At 31.5% G+C, this 26,315-nt stretch overlaps 3 protein-coding genes across 4 annotated transcripts; 1 reads left to right on the top strand and 2 right to left on the bottom strand.

The window, feature by feature from the left end:
- Positions 1–2,866: 2,866 nt before the first annotated feature.
- Positions 2,867–6,423, bottom strand: LOC113399918 (uncharacterized protein). Its single transcript, XM_026639194.2, has 5 exons — positions 6,146–6,423; positions 5,873–6,078; positions 5,504–5,685; positions 5,097–5,278; positions 2,867–4,393 (listed from the first exon to the last, which is right to left on the bottom strand). Exons 1-5 carry the CDS (start codon positions 6,229–6,231, stop codon positions 4,330–4,332), a joined length of 720 nt encoding a protein of 239 aa, XP_026494979.1. The 5' UTR covers positions 6,232–6,423; the 3' UTR covers positions 2,867–4,329.
- Positions 6,424–7,377: 954 nt separating this feature from the next.
- Positions 7,378–22,383, top strand: LOC113399931 (peflin). 2 transcript variants are annotated; one of them, XM_026639215.2, is made up of 5 exons: positions 7,378–7,516; positions 7,591–7,616; positions 17,724–17,952; positions 21,456–21,599; positions 21,941–22,383. In XM_026639215.2, the coding sequence occupies exons 2-5, from the start codon at positions 7,605–7,607 to the stop codon at positions 22,162–22,164; spliced, it is 609 nt and encodes a 202-aa protein (XP_026495000.1). In that variant the 5' UTR covers positions 7,378–7,516; positions 7,591–7,604; the 3' UTR covers positions 22,165–22,383. The 2 variants fall into 2 exon arrangements, with proteins under 2 accessions (XP_026495000.1, XP_026494998.2); XM_026639213.2 differs by lacking the exons at positions 7,378–7,516; positions 7,591–7,616 and adding an exon at positions 10,527–11,083.
- LOC113399935 (DNA primase small subunit) lies at positions 22,348–26,269 on the bottom strand. Its single transcript, XM_026639239.2, has 7 exons — positions 26,158–26,269; positions 25,833–26,089; positions 25,490–25,659; positions 24,682–24,880; positions 23,848–24,058; positions 22,618–22,957; positions 22,348–22,425 (listed from the first exon to the last, which is right to left on the bottom strand). The coding sequence occupies exons 1-7, from the start codon at positions 26,158–26,160 to the stop codon at positions 22,406–22,408; spliced, it is 1,200 nt and encodes a 399-aa protein (XP_026495024.1). The 5' UTR covers positions 26,161–26,269; the 3' UTR covers positions 22,348–22,405.
- Positions 26,270–26,315: the final 46 nt, after the last annotated feature.

Here is a 26,315-nt window from a genome sequence, read left to right as displayed (position 1 = left end):
ATGATAAATCAACGCTAAACATTAATGTTGTTGTCAGAACCTGATTTAGAGGAGTGGCACAAGTAACACTGCCTTAGTGGAGATTCTAAAAAAACATAATTTCTATGAATTTTGAAATATTAACCATTCCTTACATCGCCAATGTACCAACAACCTTGGGAACTAAGATGTGATGTTCCTCGTACCTATAGTTACACTGGCTCACTCACTCCTCAAACCGGAGCACAATACTGAGAATTGCTATTTGGCGTTATCATATCTGATGAATGGGTGCTACCTACCCAGACGGGCTTGCACAAAGACAACCTGGAACACAGGAACACCAAGTATCTTCAGAATCCAATCCTTTTGGTAAGGCGGTTTCCGTACGTAAATATAACAAAAATGTATTAAATAACGTTTTTGGTTCATTAATCCAACCAAAAATGGAAGTAACTAAAAAAACCGAATCACACCTAAACCAATTTATAATGAAATAGATACATATATATTTCGTAACCCCATATATGTATGTCCCTTCAGAATCTCCGACCTGAATATAACCATCCGTTTCGTCCGAGTAGTCATTATTTTTCATTTATAATTAATGGGGAAAACGATTAAAACGCCCTTTTCCCGTCAGAGGGTTTCCCTTCACTTTTAGACAAAAGATAACATTCAAACGAATGATGATGTGGCAATTAGTATTCAATTAGGTATCTCGCACAAAACTGTATTTCGTAAAATTAAATGAGATAATTAGAATTCTTTAAACACCAAAAGTCAAGAAAAACAAAAATTATATTATTTAATTGCATTACTATTTCCGACGTACTAGTACATTCACAATACAACTAAAGTTACTCATGATAAACTTTACCCTGTTTTTAACTTTTTACATGTTTTATTTTAGCAGGTGCACAGTTACAATGTAGTAAGTTTATCGTTTTTCGTAAACTACGAAATGTAGACTAATAAAGTAATCATTAAAAAAATGTGTTTATTTAAAAGTATTGTTTTTTACCTTATTTTTTATGATATAGGAGGCAAACGAGCAGAAGGCTCATCTGAGGGAAAGTGACTACCACCACCCATGGACATCTGCAACACCAATTTGTACGCTCTTTGCTTGAGGATTCCCAAGTCGTATCGTTTCGAAATAACCACCGTCGAAAGCTGGTTTCACAAAGTAGTTGTGCGAGAAAATGCTTTAGAAATCGCTCTGTTGTGGAATTTCGGACTCTAGGTGCGGATGAAACTTGGAATTTTGACGTGATGTCTGAAGGTGAAATTCAGCAACCGGGATTACTCCAAACAATTTCTCGGAAAATTTCCCGTAAAAAAATTCTGTAGAATATGCAGATTATGATACAACATCTCTACGCAAAGCTAAAGAATCAAGCAGCAAGGAAAGGATTTGATCGCCAATAAGCCATTTAAGCGGCTCTACATTGAATGCGATCAAATGGAAGTAGCTAGTATCGGGAAAACCAGCCAAGAGGTGAGATCAGTATTCAATGTGCGGCCAAATTTTTGCATTGTACAGATTTAGGCGATGGGGCGACGTTGAAGTTACCTTTACCGCCTTGCGGAGCACACCAAGCTTTTTTTGATGCCAATTTAGCTTTACCTTACAATTGACCGCGGAACTGAACGAGATTCGAAATATCAACGCCAAGTATTTCGATACTAGCTGTTACAGCAACGGGAATGTCGGAGATAGGACAAATGGTGTTTTTTTTAGCGGTTAACGCGCAGAGCTATGTCTTTTCCGGGTTTTCGTCGATTTTTTAGAATAGGATAGTATGCAGCCTTGTCAAACTCCAGAATTGACGAATTTTATGCAAGTTTATTTGAGCATGAACCGTCTACAACGACCTTGATGCTCGGATCTACCAATAAGCTGGTGAAAGCAGTTGAATTGTATAATTTCCCGAGCCGAGACAGCCCAGTGGTTAGAACGCATGCATCTTAACTGAAGATTTCGGGTTCAAACCCACCAGGCAAAGGCAGGCACCACTGAATTTTCATGTGCTTAATTTGTGTGTATAATTCATCTCGTACTCGGCGATGAAGGAAAACATCGTGAGGAAATCAGCATGTGTCTAATTTCAACGAAATTCTGCCACATGTGAATTCCACCAACCCGCATTGGAGCAGCGTGGTGGAATATGCTCCAAACCTTCTCCTCAAAGGGAGAGAAGGCCTTTAGCCCAGCAGTGGGAAATTTACAGGCTGCTAATGTAAATGTAATATAAATTTGTGGAGGAGCCCATAGGAAGTTAGCTTTAAAAGAAGCGCTTTGTGTCATACGCGATCGTAGCCACCTTATGTTGCTCTATGGTATTTTTAAGAAAACAATATTTGGTACAACTAACTGACATTGATGATAATTTGATCGTAACAAAAACTGTAATATTCAAGCTTCAGACGATATCTTTGTGATGTTTTGCGATACGATATATTTACACCAATATTATGTTTAACATTGTGTATGAGTTTGATAGGAACAGTGAAAAACATTTTATAAACATAATAGAATGAGTTTCTGTCTTTACTTTGTCTTTCTTGGGGCAAGATATTGGACTTCATTATAAATAAGTATTAAATAAAATATTAATAAAAATTACTTGATTGTATTTTTAATAATACACATAGCATACTGCCGGCTATTTACAGGAGAATCTATATTCTGACCCGATAGTAGCTACACATAAAAAAAAAAATAGTTTTCCAAGTTAATGTTTAATTACATGATTGCATTTCACTAATGCTAGCTCTTTCACTAATCACTAACAACGACAAATAAACAGGTTTGATTGAGATTTATATATTATATATAATTAATGGTGTAGAATTCTGTTACAGAAAATAAAAAGACGTAAATAGCTACTACTTTGATTTATTACATTTGTACATGTTTCAAATAAAACGCCAAAACAGATCTATTTTTATTACAAAAAATAACATTTGTACAACATCACACGTCTATCACTTAATAAGCTATTTACATAGAGCTTGTCTATGACATGCAGAATTTTTAACAACATTGAATAACAATAAATTGTAGAGCCATCATTTTATCTATAACTACAGTTTTTATAGATAAATAAGAGTAACATTATACTATTTAAATGTTTCAACATGTACAGATATTGATGATAACAATTATATTATCACTTGAAATTCAAAACTGGTGAATCTGGTATTCACCAGTTTTGAATTTAACCTAATTTTTTAATTAAATTACATGATAATCAAAAATAAAATCAATCAATGAAAGCTACCTTGGAACTGTTATTATATAGTTATCTATATATTTAGATACAGAATTGTTTGTATACATTTTGTTATTTTAATTTATAATAACAAATAAATTCTATATCAATTTGAGCTTAACTCTAATACAATTTTAACAAGCGTTATGCTGATGATATATCTGCTAATGCTTTAATACATAAAGTTTTTTCCGTTGTATTATATATGTTCACGAACCGTTTATCCCAACCTTATGTGGAAGATTCTCTCAACATACCACATAAGGCACACGAATCGCGAGTCGGATCAGATTTATTGTAATAAAGGAATAAAGATCTAAATGACATAAATATTAAGATCATACATAAAGTACAACATAAAGTTAAGTATTAGTGCTCAGCAAAATTATCTGATATATATCTGTATGATGTGTACCTTTATAATAACAATTAATCATATTGTTAGCAAGATTATCACAAAACAGGATCAGGAATGTTAGTATATAGATGCTAATATGAAAAAAAAATCCATTACGTTTTATCAATTTCAAGCTAATCAAGCTAATATAAGTGATTAAATGTTTTCTTGCAACCTTATACTTATTTTATTCAAATAATACAATAACACGCTACTAAAAATGGGCAAGGTATAGATTCTAAATAGAATGATAATATTTATTTAAATAGAATCAAAAACTAATATTGATAAACACAAATATATAATGATATTGTTTTAAATTATAATTCAAACTATTTAAATTTAAAGCATCTAAACATAACATATTAATTAAGAAGGCAGTTTCCAGCATCTTAAGGTTTGTATAGATACTTGAGAATGATACTTGGTATGTTTATACAATACAAGCTTAAAATATGTTTAAGTTACTTAATTTGTGTTACAATTAAAGTGCCTTTCCATAACATTCATGAAATAACTGATGGAGACAGGCATGATATACATTTTTTTTTTTTAATTTAACATAATCTAGTGAAGAAAACATGTGACGGATATGTCATAAATCATTTAAGTAAGTTTCATAAGTATTGTGCATTGCACTTGCTTAATATAGACATAAATTTCACATTTTTACAATTAAAACTGCACCCAATTCTGTTGATTCGCAGGAGTTGTAGGCTTCGCTGGCTGGCTAGCAGAGCTAGAATTAAACATATATACACTTCATAATTCACAAAATACTTGTTTATAGTGATAAAAATATTTAATGGTTATTATATATAATAATTTTTAACTGCAATCTCTTTATATATAGTATTACTCTATACCTCTATATAAATAAAATATTTAGCTCAACAAGTACATAAACTAAATTAATTACTAAATTATACTATTAAACTTTATAGTATTAAAGCAAGGTTTGTGCTAAAAAAAATACTCATATATATATGTAGATAGATATCACTTGACATAGACATGAAAGATCAATTTTACTTGGTGGTAGGGTTTTATGTGAGCAAGTTTTGGGTAGGTACCACCCACACATCAAATTACATACTACAAACTTGTTGTTTGATTTGAAGGTTGAGTAAGTCTGTGTAAATATAGGTACAAGTGATATAATATCTAATGAAAATTTATATTTCTTATAAAAATAGCAATGTCTATGAGCAGTGGTGACAGACAGGTGCAAATTCAAAAAGATGGCTGGCCTACACTGGACTAATATAATGATAGATTAAAATATCTGAAACTTGGATCTTAATCAATATTATATTATGGGCTTAGTGCAGACAAACCACTGCTGACTATAATTTATTAAATTTAAATGATTTGCTAAATAAAAGCTATAATTATAAATACATTTTGCAATGTGACTTGCAATCAAGTTAGAAAAAATTTACCTTGCTGAATTGAAGTCTCCCCATTCTGTATTGGGTACAGCTGGGGCTCCAAAAGGATTTGGCACATGTTGAGGAGAAGGTGGAGGGGGCAGCTTTGATCCTCCTGGGGGTGGTGGAAGCAGACCTCCTACACTAGTAGCACCAGCCCGACGAGGTCTACTCCCTTCACTACCATCCTTTTTCTGGTAAGTAAAATATACATATAATGTATATATCTCTTTAAAATATAAAATTTTAGTAAGAACATAGTATTATATAATCATGGATGTTATTTTAGCAACTGGAGAGCTTCTTGTTAAGAGACAAGAACTTTCAAGGTGGATGTGAAGATCATGTGAATAAATATTAATTTTTACATTAATTTAAGATATGCAAAAAATTATAAGTATTTCTTTGTTTATTCTTACAGTTATCTTCATGTTTATTTTAATAGTTTCCCCTTCTTTGAAACTTAGATCAAGCTGTTGTGGCTGCCCTTGTTCACCTTCTTGTTCTTTTCGCAGCCATTTGAAGTGATCTTGAAGAGCTACATTAAGATCAAATGAGTCTGATCTATCCCCAAAACCCAGGCCAATATAGGCACTTCTACCTGTAATATACAAATTAGATTATTATATTTAAAATAAATTTAAATCAAATCTAACAGAAATATCTCTAATATATTTATGAATAACAAAATAAGACATTTATATATTACAATGTATCATGATCATATTTAAAATCATCATATATAAAAAAAAAACATTAAAAGCAGGAAGCTCTCATTTTGTACATACCATTGTCATCCTGTATTCGAACAACAAAATAGCGTGAACTATCAGTAACAGATTCAAGTGCCACTCCTGGGTATTTGTCGATGGGGCATTTCGCAAACAATTCACCACTAGCTTTATCCTCCAACTTCATTATCAACTCATCGCCTTTTGCAACAAGACGCATACGCCCCGTCCATTGCGGTTCTTGTAAATTCCAGTCAGCTGCCCTATAAATTTATATTTTATATAATATTTGTTACATTAAATCATATTCAATCAAAACACTTTTCTTACCTATATCCTCTATTTGTTGTTTTTGGAGGTATTTTAAAAACGAACACTTCATTTTTAACAAGTATAACGCTTTCATACGCTTCCATGACTTAACACTTTCAATATATATTCTAATAACTACGTATTTAATACTAATATATAACTTATTATTAACTACACAATAAATATATTTTGTGATCGAGCTTAAAAATGCAAGATTTCAAAATATCAATACTTAAGTCACACAATCAACACTTGACTCAAATCTTGACGATAGAAACTATTGACAACAGAAAATTGACATGACGTGTTGACGTGACGTGACGTTTTTTTTATCAGTTTTTTTTTTCAATATACTACTATAATCTTCACTATCAATATTTATTGACAAATAAATTCAATTCAATCATAACAAAACATGAATAAAATCAACCATCATAGTTAACGCCAATCATTTAAACTGGATATAGTAATGTTATGTCATATGTTTTGTACCAATTTAATATTAATTGAATGCATTACTGTAAGGAAGATAGGATTTATTATTATTTATTATTATTTACCATGAAAATGTAAACTTTCATTAATTTCACAATGTGAAGAATAAGCATCCAATCAATAAAATATATTCATAATGCCAATCTTTTAATGGTCTGCCACATGGTATTTACACTAAAGCTTAATAAAAACTAACAATAACTTTATAATACGTATAATATAATCATTAATAAGATAGCTTATGATTTTTCATAAGAAATCAATACTAATTTAACCATTTCCCTGTGTATAACATGTGATTCATACTTATTGTTTCATTATTGGATCGACTGTTTGGACATAGAACTTGTTAACTGTGAAGACTTTAAAAAAAAAAGCAAAGGGATTACGCAAAACAAAACTTTATTTTAAGAATACATAATATGCTTTCGGTCGAAAATATCTATAGATTAATTTTTATTTACAAAAGAATGTTTTAAATCAAGGTCTCAGATATATCAAATAAAAATTAAAAACAGCTCATTTTTTCACCACATAAATAATTGCGATCCAACGGGGTAATGGTGCTAGTAATCTTCCACGCAGCCATGTTTTGTACAACAACTATTTTTGTTTTTATTTGTATATAGTTAAGGCCGAAATGTAAATAATAAATTTATGAACACATAACACTGAATAGATAATAAGTGATTACTGACATCGTGCTGTCATCTGTCATTGCTTCTATGACTTCAAAACCTTCAAAACAAGGATTAATTCTTAACTTTTGAAATCGTGAGCTAATTTAACAATTGTGACTTTGTGGATTTAATTAAAGAAGAATATAATTTAAAGCATTGAAAGACTAAAAAATATAAATAAAAGTGTAAACACTTATAAACACAAATTCACTTCGTAAGTTAATATTTAAGGAATACATCGATTTTTCATTACTTTTCAAAGTTAATAATGTTTATTTTTATTTACAGAATTTTGCAATAAAATGGACTATAACGTGAGTAAAAACTTTACAACTTTTAATTAACATTTAAATAATTATGACAATCTTCGTTTACTTTGATCTAAGTACTGTGTTTCTTTGAATCAAGAAAAAGAAAATATGATTTATCAGATGCAGCATCGTCAAAAACTATTAATATCTATTATTCATGAAAATAATAAAGCCAAAAAAACAAACCATAACTAGGGTTTTTCAGAACTATATTTTATTTCATATGTTATACCTTAATAATTACAAATTGTTTTTATCATCAAAGTTTATAATAATTTGAGTGAAAGGAGAAACAAGATTTATTTTTTTAAACTTTCACTATTTATTATTATGTCATGACTACATACAATGTAATTTATAAGTTTGTGCACTAGTTATATTCTAGAACATTATGAGTAAGTAAATAAGAGTCTCAGTATATATTATTGAAATAAATTGTATTTGTAATTTGTGCTAACATAATAGCTGACAGAGAGCTTATAATAATCTTGCCCAGAGCCCATAATTATAAGTACATAAAAGAAGTATTTAATTTTTTTTTATAGTAAGCCTGATAGTGTAGTATAGTCGTCTGATATCTGATACTCAAAATCTTAATAACAACTTTATCAATAATAAACATGACAAGTTTGTCTATTCAATAATTATTAGCCTTAGCTAGACATCAATATATTCTAAATACCTTATTGCTTGCCTTCATTAAATGAACTTTGAAAAATACATGATCCTTTTTGTGTTGATCAAGATAATAATCAAAATCTATATTTTTAACATAAACATTTAATATATCATGTCACAGAAACTCAGTAGGAAAGTATTTTTCAAAACAATAATACAAAATGTTATAACAATACAAATTATATTCAGTTTATGACTGAATGTCAATGAATACAATATTTAGTAAAAGTTTAAATACGAAATAAGTTCTATTTTCAATTATAATAATTTGATTTGGATGTGATGGATTTGATAGAGATTTGTGCAACTTCATCTGGGTAGGTAACACCCTGGCAACACACCACTACCAAACAACAATACTTATAAGTATTTTTGTGGTCCAGTTTGAGGTGATCCAGTAGCTACAAAGTAGGGACAAAGCGTTTTAACATCATCATTCCCAAGATTTGTGAAATGTTGACTCATTGGTGATGTAAGGAATGGTTTATATTTCTTACAGTGACAAAGTCTATGGGCAGTGGTTATTATTAAGGTGTTTCATTTGTCAGTCTGCCTACCTATATTAAATAAAAGAGATTCGATTGAAATTTTACAGAATCAAACCTTATTAAAATTCCTACTAATTTCGACATCATTTGGTATTTCAACAACTAATATGTATGTACCTACAGTAAGTGAAAATAACATTTTAATGCACAGCAATACTTGTTTATTGCTGCTTCAAATTTTATTGTCTGTTTTGATTTGAATTTTTCTTTTCTTTTTTTTAAATAAGCGATGTGGGAACATTTGTACCTACTACCATTTTGATATTTTCTTTGTAACAACTATTTTGGATGTTTTCGTATCAATTAAAATTAACGTACCACAATTTTACTGTTAATCATTTCGACTACTGTGTGTTTGAGCTTCTTGAATTAAAGATATTTTTTGCCAAGTTCAGATGTAAGTCTTTTTAAAAATATATATTCTATTACCATAAATACCATATGATTTGTAACAATGTTTAACCGTTCCACAAATTTAATTTTTCAACCGAATCGCAACTATTGTGTCGCAAGTAATCGCATTTTATCATAACAATCTATTAAAACATCTTTAGTCTTTAGTCTTTACGGCGAGCCGTTGATGGGCGGTGATAGGATAGGCATAGGCATAGGTGATAGGATCTCTTAGTGCTGCCAGATCTTACAATGCAAAAAGTGTATGATTTAGTCATTACGATCCATCTGACAGTTACTAGAGTGATTATTTGAAATTTCTCCAGTTTTGTTGAATGATATAATTTGATTCTGTGTAATTTCAGTAAACCAGTGGTATAAAATAACTAGCTTTAATTAAAAAAATAAATTCCCCGTTCTCTTGTTTTGGTTATACATAAGCCGGGTACGTAACTACGCACTACGTACGTAGTTTGTCTATACAAAAAATACACTTTTTTTGTATACATAATTTTCTATTACAACTTTTTTTCAACTTTCTATGTCATGGTTTTCTCACGTTTATTTATTTTCATAATTGTCATTAAACACCTCTAATGTCAATTGTGAAATTACAAACAATTTCGACGTAAATGAATACACCTATAGATCCTTAATACTTCCCTACCTACCATTAAATTAGCCGTCAGGTCGTCAATTCCCATTTCACAGCACAATAAAATTGAGCTGAACTCTGCCAGTTACCTTTGGTAGTCCGAATAATAATTTCGAGATGCCTTTTTCTAGACCCGAAATTAATAATGAGTTGAAAAAATAAAAAAATTGTAAAATTTCTTTATATAATACTAAAATAATTTTATTTTCCATATTAATTTAGCTATAAAAATATTAAAATTCGTAGTACTATATTTCCAACTATTTTTTTCATTCAAGCAATCAACACAGAAATATGTGCCAATAATACGCTTACGACGCCGACGGTTGAATTGAACATTTCACCCATAAATAAACTAATTACTAAAACTTTAATTCATAGCATACATAAATGCGTAATAACTATATAAAGGTACCTATTTATCAAAATATTGTCAGAATTTCGATGTACAATAAAAAAAAATACGATATATTGCTCATATATAAGTTAAAATTAATACTTAATAATAATTGTTGTTAAATTGTATTTTATACATTTTTTAAAAATCGCTTTTTATACGATTTAGAAATAAAAATTAATCTCCAAAACGAGCAATTTGACAAGTAGTCGAGGCAGAAACGGTCTACCAATGAATTGTTCGGGATCAAACTAAAGATTGATTATAGAAAATGGCGGTCGAGTCTATATCAGTAAATAATATGCGAAGTTGTATTTATAATTCCTCTTTTTCATGAATGACAAAATGTAGTGATTCAAACAAGTGATTTTAAGTGAACTGGAACTCATTTCGAACATTCAATGTGCTTTTATGTGACCAGAATTATGTAAGAATAAAGACGCAAATCGTTCATGTTAAACGACCAAAGCATCTAAACAAATGAATCAAAATGGGAAACTCCTTCTTGTTCACGATTATTACGATCATGATTTTGATACGAATATCGATGCAGAATGAAAATAATGAATGTCCTAAAAAATGTGACTGCTTAGAACAGTATGTGGATTGTTCAAAAAAAAATTTGGTGTCAGTGCCAAGAATTCCAAAGTGGGTGGAACAATTAGACTTAAGTTACAATAAATTGAGTAAAGGTATTACCGAAGGCTTCGAGGAATTATTATCGTTAAAAATATTAAAGTTAGATAAAAACACTCTGTTACATATTCCTACTTTTCTTCATCCTAACCATATACAAGAAGTAAGTCTGAATAGAAACAGCATTAGTTCTATCGACAGAGATCATTTTCCAGTAAATAGTTCAATCAGGACCTTAAGCCTTAACAGCAACCACATTAAGTTGATCCAAGAAGGTGCTCTTAATAATTTAACAAATTTGATGACATTAAAACTAAATAGAAATGAACTTGTTTCTTTGCCTAACCACTTGTTTATGCATCAATCTAATCTGAAAGTCTTGGAACTTAATCACAATAAACTTCATGTTATCAGTGGACTGCTTTTCCAAGGATTATCAAGTTTGACTACTCTCAAGATAAAATACAATAACATAGAAAACATTTTAGATGGAGCATTTTTTGGTTTTAAGTCTGTTAACTTATTGCAATTGGATCACAACAGAATCAAAAGTATATCTAAAGGCTGGATGTATGGCTTGGAGTCATTGACAACATTATCACTGTCCAACAACTTAATTTCCCAAATTGATTTTGGCAGTTGGGAATTGTGCGCTAATTTAGAAACCCTAGATTTATCTCATAACTATTTAATTGAGGTAGAAGGGCGTACATTTCAACATTTAACTAATCTTCACATCCTTAATTTAAGCAACAACAATATATCTGCCATATCCCAAGAAGCCTTCAGTCACATGGTTGAGTTACAAACATTGTTTTTAAATAACAATAAAATATCTTGGACGGTTGAAGATATGTCTGGACCTTTTTCAAAGCTGCAGAATCTAATAATTTTCAATTTATCAACAAATCACATAAAGTCAATTAACTCACGGGCTTTTGAAGGTTTATCAAATGTAGTTGAATTGGATTTAAGATCTAATAATATTACCTCAATACAGCAACATGCTTTTGACTCAATGTCTAAAATAAGAAAAGTATATTTAAACTCGACATCATTACTATGTGATTGCAACTTACTATGGATGGTGAAATGGATAAGAGACAAAGTTGAACATAAGTTTGTGACAGCAACATGTGCTTATCCTGCAGAAGTTAGAGGTGTATCCATTGTAAGGCTTAAGGAAGATAATTGTGGGGACTCTCCTAAACCCAAAATTATTGAGCATCCGAAATCTCATTTAGCAATTAAAAACAGATCTGCTAATTTAGTTTGCTCTGCTACATCAAATCCCATTAGTAATATGACATTCTTGTGGAGAAAAAATAATGGTAACGTCAGCAATCCAGCAGTGTATGAAAATATCACCTTATCAGAAAATGGCAAACCACATGCAACTTCTGTTCTGGTTATACCAGATGTATCACATTCAGATTCAGGCAAATATCAATGTGTGGTTAGCAATAAATTTGGAACAACATACTCATCAAAAGCTAAAGTTAACATTGTAACATTTCCACGTTTTATCAAAACACCAATTAATGTTACTGTCAAAACAGGTGAAACAGTTACCCTCAACTGTGCTGCGACTGGAGACCCACCACCAGAGATTTCATGGAAAAAAGATGGTGGGAATGATTTCCCAGCGGCTAGAGAAAGGCGTATGAATGTAATGCCAACAGATCATCTGTTCTTTATTGTTAATGCTAAAACCACTGATATGGGAATTTATAGCTGTGCTGCTAAAAACCCAGCAGGAACAATTATAGCTAATGCTACTTTGACAGTGCTCCAAGAACCATCTTTTATTAGAGTTATGGAAAACAAAGAAGTAATCACTGGTGAATCAGTTGTATTACAATGTATGATAACAGGTTCACCAAAGCCAGTTCTAAAATGGTTAAAGAATGGAACTCCCATAGTCCCCACAGAACGCCATTTCTTTACAGCTGATGATCAGCTACTTGTCATTATTGGGGCTGAAGCGAATGATGCTGGTCAATATGAATGTGAAATAACGAATGAACTAGGCACGAAAAAAGATATGATTGAGTTAAAAGTACTGCCTCCTGTAGCTATAATGGTAAAGGAAGAAGATATGACAGGAATAATAATAATAACTGTTGTGTGTTGTGCAGTTGGAACTTCTATTATATGGGTAGTAATAATTTATCACACTCGACGACGCATGGCAGGAGCAGTGCATATGTATCCCTCAGAAAGTGTTAAAATGACACAGGTAGTTCACAGTGATAGTGATTCACCGCAAATATTCCCGGACAATCTGTCAGAGCATTCTTCATGCAAAGACAGCGGGACAGGTGATTCGGCAAAGCAAACGAGCTTTGACGGTGTGCCTTCAGACAGAAGTGAGCCAGTGCATTTTGAAGCAGCAGTTTGTCAAAGTTATTCACCAGTGCCAGAAGCCCATAAGCTTCTACCATCATCTTTTAAACCATCTATACAAGTTTGTGTAAATACATGTGTTACACCTGCTACTTATAGTTTCTCTAGTCACAGTAATAATATTTAAGTCTATAAACTTATACTTGTTAAGGATAAAATATTGTTATCAGGTGCATTTCACTAACTACACATAATTGCAAAAATACAATATACATTAATGTGTTTATTCAAAATAAAAAAAGGTTTACGAAACTGTAATTTTTAGTTAGTGATGGAGCATTGTTTTAGGCATTTTAATCTTAATGGCTTAGTACAAAATATAACAAACTTGCCAGTATTGGTTTGATGTAAAAGACTGAATGTCATTTATATGTATGTATGATCATTGTTATTTTCTAATATACCTAGGCAATAATATTAATTTAAAAAAATACAAATAAATATTCCTTAATTTATATTTAGTATACATTGTGATTTAATGAATAACTTTATATTAATTATTATAACGAGATTCTGTGTAGCTCTAACCAATCAGTTTCTTATATATATATATATATATCCCTTTTACATAAAATGGGATAAAACTATATATTTAATCGTAGTTATTTATAAATTTATCTAGTATGGATTACTAGTAACATTGAAACAATAATTTATAGACTTCCTATGTGGTAAGAAATATTAGCTACATATGTTTAGGGCGTAAGTTTAGCTGTTATTATGTTGCATAGGTAGAGTGAGATTAGAAGTAATGGGCACAAAGTTGGTTCTGATTTCAGCAAATTGGCTAAGGGCTATTGATTTAAAAGGTAACTGTATAATTTACGACCTACCCAAATAGAATGTTTCATGTGAAATGAAAATTAAAATTTAAATATTTTACATAATTTAAATTAAAAATAAAATTATATAACAAATATATATATGTATAAATAGACAAACAAATACCTCTATTTAAAAAGTGTTTCCCACCAACCAAATTATAGCCTAGTACACTTAAAACTATGGTAGACTTAGATTATATTCCTACTAAATTTGTAAGATTATTTTCATAAATTTGATTTAATATTTGTTCCATAGCAACATTGTAATATTTTGTCTCAATATTCCTGACCTATGTAATTATAGTAATATGTACATAGTTAAAATAAGATTAGTATTCTTTCTCTTTTGTTTAAGTAGCCACTGTAATTTTTATTGTATTTTTAAAGTTCTTATTAAAAAATAATATTTGATTTAAAATTTGTAACATCAACGGAAATGTTTGTAATTTCACTACCACTTTTTTGATATCTCATTTTCAATATTGAAGATCTCAATAGTTATGAACTAAACAGTGTTATTGTATATAGTTTTAATAAAACCTCAATCAACCACCATTTCAATTTTTTCCATATTTTTAAACCTAAAGTTTGAGTTGTTATGTAACAAAGATTTTTCTTGTGTGAGAGCTTATATAAATTATAGAAATAGTAACTTTATATTATTATATAGGTATTACTAACGACGTGCTTTGTAAGCTAAAATTTATAATTAACAATAGGTTCATATTTCAATAACTTATATTTGAAGTATTTCAGATATATATATACAGGAATCTAATTATCATATAGACTGGATTGTGCCTACCTAATTACAGCTTTCCGTAATTTATTAAATACATTGGTAGCTTTCTGAATATATTTTTATGTAGTAGAAATTAATTTATTACTAAAATAAATAACAAATGTAGGTTACGTTTATTATTTAGTTAATTTTAATATGATTACTGAAATTAATAAACAACTACTCAAACTGTAATATATAATACGTTATATGCTAGTAGTTCGCAGTTCACTTCATTATATTGTAAAGAAAGCCTAAACCGTGTTGTGACGCTAATTTTAAAATTTAAAGACTTGTTAACATTTTATAATTTAGTAATAACATTAAAATAGAAACGATAATACAGTACAGTAATAATGATTATACGGTTAAATAATACAGAACAAGCAAATATATCTTGCTAAAATTACTAGTATAAAGTTTTAAGTTAATACTTCTCGCTTTAATTCTTATTTTCGCATCTTTTACAACTGTTCTATTGTTTTTATGCTACGATGTATATAAGGTAATCACTATTTATACTTTATAGAATAAATTCGTTTTAAAGAAATTACTTCAACGTTTTTTTCTTTACATTACTTAGGTAATTGTAACAATGCCGTGTTTGAAGAAAACTCATGTTTTGTTACAACTATGAGTAAGTATTGGTTCAATTGTCATAAGAGTTATATTTTATTTTTCATGATGATGGACAGTTATTTTCTTTAAATAACCGTGGGAAGAAAATCATACCAAAAAGTGTCACTCCTTAAAATTACTCTGTTATAACCTTTTTATCTGATAGCCTCATATCCTTTTTTTATCTTGCTTGCAAAATGTAATTACGTACGCTTCTCCCTCACATGGCGTAGAGGAGCTATCGCCGCTAGGAAATGCCTCTGGGGCCCCCACGTAGCGCACTACGTGAAGGTGTGTTTCCCTCATACTTCAGTCATAAATAATTCAAAAAGTTTTTATTAACAGAATAGTCTTCTGGATCGACTAATGGTTGTTCTACATGGGCCAATTATAAATACAACAATAATTAAGTATATAAGTTATGGTCATCGCTATATTAGAAGTATTTCTTGGCGTCCTCAACCAATAAAAATTAGATTTTAATTTAAACACTAGCAAAATTTTTACGTAATGTAAGTTAATAAAATGTAAACTAACATAAATCAAGTGACCTTAATGTAGGTAACATAGTATTTTCAGATAGTTTACAAAAGTTTAAGTAAAAAAATAAAACTTTTGTCAAATCTGTTGTTTCGAGGGTTCACGGGATATTTGTATTAAGTGACATCCTGATCAATATTGAGTTATATACATATTTGGAATCGCCAGATTTTTCTGTGTCACTTGAGTTCGATTGCGTGGCGAACTAAGTACTTTTTTGTCGCTTGAAACATTCGTAAATTTAGGCATAGTTTGAATCAGAAAGCATTGCCGACATGATTTCTCGCAGGGAGAGGTTTCGTCCAAACTCGTGGACCAAGCTCTGTATCTCAGCGTTCCACGCAGAGCACGCCTCCTACGAAAGCTGGGTGGAGACCCAATTGGAGGCTGAAGGCGAAGAATCAGGAGATTTAACGCTTTTTAGAGGTCTATGTCAGTGGATTGTGATTAACTGAAGATGTGATGTGCATTTTCATTTTAACATTTTATTCAAATATATTACTGCAACAGATTTTAAAATACTCCAATATGTTATTCTAGTCGAAACACCTTTAGTGTAAAGTGCTACATTAATAATTTTGGTCTGCATTTACTTTATGATATATATTAATTAAGCTGATTTTATTTTTATATCAATGGCTTGTTAACACATTTAGCCTTACACTTAAATAACAACTGTTGTTGTTGCTTAAATATTGATCCTAAAATGTTTAATTTACGGATGTTAGAATCATTTAGTCCGATTCTAAATAAAACTGATTTGAGGTCATTTTGCTTTACTTCTGTTAAATACCGACACAATAAAAGCAAAAGTATACTAAATTGCGCGGATTTTTTGAAGTAAAATAATACAGTCAACGTTTTTGAAAAAAGAAATTAAGCTCTATATTTAATTCGTTTTTTTTTTGAAAGTTTTGGACTGCTCCCCTGTAAAATTCTAAAATTTTCGTTTAGTATAAATAGCCTGTAAACCTTCGATATCTATAACTATGATTAAATAAACAAATAATTATTATCAGTAATAAATAATAATCCTAAGTTTTCTTGTCCGTTCCTTTCATTTTTACATTACATTAACAGCCTGTAAATTTCCCACTTCTGGGCTAAAGCCTTCCCTCCCTTTGAGGAGAAGGTTTTGGAGCACATTCCACCATGCTGCTCCAATGCGGGTTGGTGGAATACAAATGTGGCAGAGTTTCGTTGAAATTAGACACATGCAGGTTTCCTCACGATGTTTTTCTTCACCGCCGAGCACGAGATGAATTATAAACACAAATTAAGCACATGAAAATTCAGTGGTGCTTGCCTGAGTTTGAACCCGAAATCATCGGTTAAGATGCACGTGTTCTAACCACTGGGACGTCTCGGCTCCGTTCCTCTCGATACAATACAATTCAAACGCGCTTGTAAAAGATTAAGTACTCCATAAAGTTTATTTAGCTTATGGACGACGATAGCCGAGTCGATAAATGAATAGTGGTAGCTTTATCATATTAAATACTTTAACATGACGATTCAAAAGTGCTTCCAGAAACCTCCTTGAATAAAGAATATTTTGATTTGATTAGATTAATAGGTACCGCATCGGAGGCGTAGCTTCATAATAATAATAAAAAATTTCGTTTCTTTTCCAGTCAGGTTACAATCAACCTGCCTACGGCGGACAAGCTGGTCAGCTGGAAATTGGCCATGGACCATATCCGTCCATAGGAGCGGGGGGGACAGTATCACCTCAAGTTCAGCAATGGTTTCGAGCAGTCGACAAAGACCAGTCTGGCTTTATTACAGCAATAGAATTAAAATCTGCTTTAGTAAATGCCCAAGGACAAACTTTTTCGGAAACTGCATGTAACTTAATGATTGGTGAGATATTGTTTAAATAATAGACACAAATATAATGGTAGGATGTTTTTCTCATTTGTCATATTACGATACTCAGGTAGTTTAGAAGATATGTGGGGAAATATGAAAATAAATATAGTGCTATAATCATAACTCTTCTTTTGGCTTCGTCGTAGTTGGGAATAAGCGAAAACAAGTTATAAAACTAGTAGGTACACAATATCGGATAAATTATTATTGAACGAATTATTTTGTTTAAGAACAGTTTGCCTTATAATGTGTCTATCTTTCAAGGTACACTCATAATGACTTTTCTTATCTATTAATTAGTAGTATTGCAGAAGATACTCGAGATATAAACCCTCCAAGAAATACTGCCCAACAAACCTTCTCTTTTGAGAAAGGAAACGAACCATTATCTTACGCCAAAGCTGCTAGAAGAGTACCAGACAAACCGACCACAGAAAATGCTATACCTGATATAAACCGAACCCCAACAGTATTAGAGACCCTCCTCACCAAACAAAATGAAAAATTCGACTTAATCTTACTACAAATGAGTACTCTGATGAGTCTCATGACAACCCTCATAACTAAACTAAAAGGTTAACAGGCCTTGGGTTAAGACTGGCAACTTGGAACATAAATTGACTCTCGCCCAGTAAAGATGAGCTCGAGATACTAATGAACCAGCACAAACTAGACATAGTTATGTAACAAACATGACAAGTGTGCTTCGGATATCAGGATATCCGAAGCACACTGCACAGACAAAAATAATGTAAAAATCAAGGAGTTCCAGATCTACACTACAAACCACCTTGACGGTACAGGTCATGCAGGGTCAGCTATAATTATTCGGGACAAAATAAAGCACCATCCACAGCCTGGGTATAAAACCGAGCAAATAGACTCCGACCTGTTTTTTCACTTCTTCTCAAGCCTAGGCAATCGCTTCATAGCAGGTGACGACTGGAACTCCAAACATGTTCATTGGGGTGCAAGACTTAATACAACTAGGGGAAAACAATTAAAGTTGAGCGTCGATACAAAACACCTAAATACAATTGCACCACCAGAACCTACTTACTGGCCGGCCGATCACAATCGAATCCCGGACATACTTGCCTTCTTCCTAACAAAAGGACTCTCCAATCAGTATATGAAGATCGAGTCATGTGCTGATGGGTCATCTGACGACACCCCTGTTTTATTAACCATCAGCTCAACTATAATTGAAGTCGGGAGACCCACATTATTATACAACCAGCATACTGACTGGCCCTCCTTCAGGGAACATATTGAAGAAAACCTTGACCTAAACATCAGACTCAAGGAAGCAGAAGAAATTGAAACAGCAGTAGTACTAATCTCTTACAAGTTGCCGCATGGAGAAGCACACCTACTTCTAAAAATAGGAACCAGTCCACAAACGTACCATTAGAAATAAAGATCATGATCCACGAAAAACGCAGATTATGCAGAATTTGGCACTTGAGCCGTCATCCACAAGACAAGGCTGCCCTTCATATAGCCATTGTAGAATTGAAGGAAGCAATAAAGAATGCCAATAACTTAACTATGAAAGCTAAGTTAGAGTCTCTAACGGCTAATAAAGCCAGCTACGACCTGATAACTAAAGAAGTATTGCTGGAACTACCGAAAAAGGCTATTGTCTTCATCACCATCATCTTCAATGCCATACTACGAGTAGGATACTTTCCGAGTGCGTGGAAAGTCTCGGAAATCATCATGATTTACAAGACTGGAAAACCAATGACCGAAAAAACATCCTATCGACCAATCAGCCTGCAGCCTATTTTATCCAAGGTATTGGAGAAGATGATACTTCGCAGAATAATGCCAAGCCTCTTGGAGCGCAAAGTGATACCAGATCACCAATTCGGATTTAGAGAACACCATAGTACAGTCGAATAAGCCCACAGAGTATGTGACGTAATAAGAAAGTCCTTAGAACAAAAGGAATACTTTTCGTCAGTGTTTTTGGACATCCAGCAGGCATTTGATAAGGTTTGGCACGATGGCCTGTTATGTAAGATTAAGCAAAATATTTCCCACTCATACTTTGCATTATTGAAATCTTACCTCGATGATCGCATATTTAATGTAAAAGAAAGTGACGCCACTTCTGGCTTCAAAGAAATTAATGCTGGGGTACCACAAGGATCTGTTCTCGGCCCCATGCTCTACACATTGTACCCTGCTGACCTACCGCTATCACCAGGGATAACCACAGCAACATTTGCAGACGACACTGCTATATTGGCAAGTAACAAAGACCCAAAACTGGCATCAGAGAACTTGCAGAAAGCCCTTAACAAAATAAACGGTTGGCTCGAAAAATGGAAAATAAAGACCAGTGCTGCACAGTCAGTACAGGTGACATTTACACTGAGAGGAGGAGATTGCCCACCTGTTAAATTGGGCCAATGTATTCTACCCCACAGTGACCACGTAAGATATCTTGGCTTACACATTGATCGCAGACTAACCTGGAGGCACCACATCAAATGTAAGAAACAGGAGCTTCAGCTGAAGTGTAACAAACTGTTCTGGATGCTAGGAAAGAACTCAAGACTCTCTTTGGACAACAAACTGCTTATATATAAAGTAATCCTAAAGCCCATTTGGACATATGGTCTGCAACTGTGGGGCAGTCCAAGCGAATCAAATATTCTTCAGCGCCAACAGAACAAGATCTTGAGAGTAATTGCAAGGGTACCATGTTACATCACCAACAGTGAAGTTCACGAGCAACTTGAAATGAAAACAATTAAAGAGGAAATTCGAAGTTTGGCAACTAAATACAAAGAGCGATTAATCCGTCACCCCAACGACCTCGCTCGCCAACTCACCATGGACAAATATGTGAAACGACTAAAACGTCATCATATCTTAGAGTTAGAAGACCGGCAGTAGCTCTGAGTCCAATGGGAAGCCGCTTCGCATGACAGCATCACTGAACAGATTTGCTCGTAGCTCTAGGGCTGATTGCAAATACAACAAATACAAAAAACAAGTCAGGTTATTTGCGAAGCCACTTTCTCCAATTCATTATTAATTTAGACAAATATGTTTGGCCTTGACTTTGGCCATTTAATTAAGATGAAAATAGTTTTTGTTTTTTTATACTATAACATTCGAATTAATACTTTAGGAGATATCACAGTTTTCAAATGATGTGGAACAAAATTGTTCGCTGCTAAACGGTTGGTCGAAAAACTGGTTGTAACAAAAATGCTTTTATCCTTGGCAGTTTAATTATCCAAATTTGTGCTGTAGATACCTATTGACCGCCAAGGACTGACTGGCTTTTTACCCCTAAAACCTGACGGCCAACCTCTAAAATGCGAGCGAAGCCGCGGGCGACAACTAGTACTTATATAAATTATCAGTATTTAATAACTATACCTACTCAATTTTTTCTTGCTAAACACATTTCTATTGTGCTTATCAAGAAAAATATGATAAAAATATTGATTGAAGATGTCAAGTTTTTTTAGGTATGTTTGACAAAGATCGTTCAGGCCACATAAATTTAGAAGAGTTTGACAAACTATATACTTACATCAATCAGTGGCTTGCGGTATTTAAAACTTATGACACGGACCAATCTGGACACATTGATGGACCAGAGTTATCTAAAGGTTTGGTATTATTGTTCATGCTACTTTAAATAGATCTCTCCATAGCTTATAAAGTACAAAATTTTGATTAAGACATTAATAATCAATTTGAGACTCTGGGTGGAAATTAAGACTGTAGTACTTTCCATGAATCGATTCTCAAAGGATAAAAAATTAGACGTGGTTTTTGACATCGTAATAACTGAAGGTATTTTGCTTTGTAATTAAATCGGACTACACCCAAATTAACATTACATTATAATGCTAGCGCTTTTATTAAAGTAAAACTATTATTATTTAATAAAAAACAGTATTTCTCTCAAATGTCAAGTGATATCTTAAATTATTTTTTCCTTTTTTAGCTTTGATGCAAATGGGATTTCGATTCACCCCAGAATTTATCAACTTCTTAATCAAAAGAAGCGATCCCAATGAGGGAAAAATATCAGTGGATAATTTCATAGTTCTATGTGTCCAAGTACAACGTTTCACTGAAGCATTTCGAGTAAGAGACACTCAACAAAATGGAACAGTAACAATTGGATTTGAAGATTTCCTCAACATTGCTCTCAGCTGCTCCATATAATTGACGAATTTATAAGCTAAGCTTCTATTCGATATTTTAATATGCTATAGATACCTGAACATACTTCATGTTTAAAGCTATTTGAACGCCTTACTGCATACAATGAACAAATTAAAAAAATAAAAATAATGCACTGTTTTTAGATCTGATTTGACATACACACATGGTTTAATTAAAGTGATGTTTAAAAAAATATTTTTAATAAAATAATATTTACAATGTATATGAGTTTTATTTTTGTTTAGAATTCCAAAGATGTATCTGAAACAAAAAAAATCATTATTGTAAAACTACTTTACGTTATGTGGAATTGCTAAGAATACATGATTTGTCATAAATTATAGAGATTTGTGATTTCCTGACCAGCCAGCTAGACACTTGCCTGTAAGGGTCCATCGGATCCATTAGAGGGAGGACACTTTTTAGTCTAGCTTAAAGAAAAAAGATACTAACTTGCTTCTGTTTTTCTTCTTACTGCCTCTGCTTTCTCTAGTGAAAATACTAATTCTTGAAAATTCTTAACAGCAGTTCTCATATTTGTTTGATGTTGTACATTATCTGAAGAGCTATCATCAAGAAGAGTGTAAATTGTAGGTATTTCATCCAATTTGATGTCTTTAGCATTATCAGGTTTAAACACCACAGATACTTTTCCTGTTTTTGGATGAATACTGAATGGTGATTTTAATAAGTGATTGAATCCTTTCGTGACATTTACATCCAACCGTGGGTAACAATATTGGATTTTTATTTCTTCTATTAAATACTTCATCTTTCGCATTCCATGTAAATTCTGAAAGAAAAAAACAAGGTGTTAATTAATACTATTTAAATTCTATTGACACAGTATAGCCTGTATAATCTTCATAATCCAGCATAGAAACGTCTAGATGCTATCCAGATCACACACATTATTGTAAGGTTTTACCTATTAATACACCTTATGATGAGTATTTATTTCGATTCAGAAAAAACTCAATCCTTTACTCTTTAAATTTTCTGGTTGATAAGCACCCTGGCACCATAAAGGTGATTGAGGTGCTTATGTGCTCGACTGAACAATGATTCTTATCAAAAATGTATTTGCATATACATATCTCATGAAGTAGTTAGGAGGATGGGCAAATGAACCACCAGATACTAAGTGGCCACCACCACATAGACATTGATTACATTTTAAAAAATATTAAGCTAGGGAGCTGTGTCTTTTGTGCCTAATAATACACTGACTCACTAATCACAATTTTTACACAATTTTTGTTACTATTACTAGAGCTGCCTTGTATACTTGCTTACCAGACAAAGCCCTTACACCAAGTAAGATATAAATGAAAAAAGGTTTTAGTTTCATATATGCCCAGTTTTTGAGCCAGCAAACTTTTGGTTTACATCTATCTATTACCCATTTGAATGTTTATCTTATTTTCATACTAATGTCTACTATCCAGCTCAAAAGTTAATTACTTATCCCTCACAAGTGTATACATTTTTAACATAATAAATATTTAAAATAAAATAGTTTATTATAGGTGTTAATGTTACAACAATTTTGTTTAACAACAAACTTATATAATAATTAAAGTTGATGGAAGGGTTTCTTTCTGATACAAAAGAGATGATACATATAATATTAAGTATTTTTGTGCGGTGTTAGTAGCATGTTACTATCTAAGAAGCTCTCACCTCTTTACAAAATTGATTGTAATTATTGACAAAACATTTCCATCTGTCGATAGATGATGTTGGCATTCTTTCTAAATTCTCTTGGACCTGCTTTCTTAATGCTTCATCAGGAATCATCTTTAAGAAACTTTTCAATCTATCTGATGTAGATAAAAATTCTTGATCTTGAACAATGTCATCAAAATATTTATCTATTACAATTAAAGCTCTCCTGAAAGATTATTATTGTTTTATTTTTAAATGAAAATTTTACTTATAAATTATTTCTAGTTTATGTTATTATTAATGAATATATTTACTGAAGTGCATAAAGTTACAAAAATGTAAAAAAATGAATGTTTTCGAAACTTTTAGTATGTTTGTATTCTGTAAAAAATTTGAACATAAAACATAACTGAATTTTTGTATTGATTTTATATATGATCATAAACATCTTTAAACATAATTACTACTATCTCAATTCAGTGTCAGAAATTAAAAGACACCCAAGTTCAATTCCCTGCATTCATATCAATACAGATAAATTGTGTATTATATTGTTTTTGGTGTGTTTAAACTTTACCTGTAGGTTTTTATGGGGACTAATTAAGATAGTAAAAGTTTAATAATATGTTTCTGTTTAGAATGACAAAGCAAGGCAAAGATAAACTATTTTCATAATGTTTAAATAGATTGCCAAACTTTTCTGCTATATTGATGGTGCAATTACAAAACAATATTGGTACAATTAATGCTCCTTGGACTCAAAATATTAGGTCCTTGGTCTCAGTAGTGGTTGGTTACTAAAGGGGTTATTCACAGTTATTGGTGACAATATTTAAAAAAAATCCAAACCTTATACTAGAATGTAAGTTGTCACTTCCTAAATGCACTTTTTTGCTCTGATTTTCTCCACCCATAATAAGACAGAGATAATCTGCAACAGCCGCTCGTCCCGGGCTATCTAATGTTCTCGCTTCGTAATCAGATATCCAGCAATGTATTCCACGTCTTCCAGAAAACACCCAAAGAATAGATTGAAAACCAAAATCATCTGAAATTCAGTAAATATACTTATAGTTGATTCTATAATATGATAAGAGCCAAAAAATGAACATTTATTTGACACAATATAATTGTCGAGAGCTAGAATAATCTAAGATATTAATTAGTGATTTATGCAAAAGTTGCATTGTGAATGTTGATAAAACTATGATTAAAATTCTAGAAGTAAAATTAATGTGGATATAAATAGTTAAGTGGAATAGTGTTTTATTACAAATAATCTCATGGAATATGTAAATCTAAGGTTTGGTTATCTTCATTCCTTCTTTAATTGGAATAGATATATGCATTTTGTTATAAGTTTATAACAAAATGTGGTAAAATATTAACCCTTACGATATACAATTCATTGTTCTATGAAAATAAAAGTTTAATTCATAATAAAGCTTATAAATGTCTATGTTGTTCAGTAAACGAGTAAATAAATTCACTCCACATACAAATTTGGTAAATTATAAAAAAAATAGCTTATGACAAAACTAAAATTATATGTGCTTATGCAATAGGTTTATATTTGATAAATTATTCTAATAAGTGAGCATAGATAAAAGAAAATTAAATAGTGTTTTAATTCTTAGTATACAACATTTATTATTACCTTTTAAAGCAGCATTAATGATTTCACATGCCACTACCATAAACTTCCAGCATTTATCACATACTTTAGCTTCTTGACAACAAGTTCGAACTTCATCATAATCTGTAAGATCAATATCAAATACCAACTCCCTGGCCAGAACAACTGCATCGTGACGGCCAACTGAAGGTCTGGAATATATTAAAAATAATGAATAATTCTCTGCAGAATTAGTAATTTGTTATGGGTCCAATTAGGATTTTAGTTTGAAGTAATACATAATTGATAAAATTATTGAAATTTAATGAGATAATGAAATAGTTAAACTATTTTTTTTATAATTAAACAGTTTGTGAAAACTTACTTAGTATTATAAACTGCACCAATGTCAAGTTTGTGTGGACATTTCTTTTGTAATAAAGTAAAAAATTCTTTCTGATTATTTATAGAAAGATATCTCAAGTATACATCGTCAGCCAAAGTGAAAGATAATTCTCTATTTGAAAGTGGCTGGGGACTGTTTCCACATGAAAGCCACCTACAAAACAAGTTTTGAGGAAACAGTCTTGTGTAGTATACAGGCAACATGTCAGGTAATACATTTTCATCATATTGGCCGACCTGTAAAGAAATATAGTTAAAGATAATGCATATATTAAATCTATTAATATACGTGTTAAATTGATTACCATTTTTGTATTTTCTAAATTACAACGTTGAACCTCAGTTTCGTCAGCTCAATTTGCTGATTGCTTCTTTTAATATTTTGGCGCCTTTAAAAAATGTAGATACTGAAATATTGATAGTCTGATAGATAACAAAAATAAAACAGATATAATAAACTTGT

Source organism: Vanessa tameamea, chromosome 8 (genome assembly GCF_037043105.1).
Source record: "Vanessa tameamea isolate UH-Manoa-2023 chromosome 8, ilVanTame1 primary haplotype, whole genome shotgun sequence".
NCBI lineage: Eukaryota > Metazoa > Arthropoda > Insecta > Lepidoptera > Nymphalidae > Vanessa > Vanessa tameamea.
Note: the sequence above shows the minus strand (reverse complement) of the source record. Positions and strands in the feature narration are given on the sequence as shown.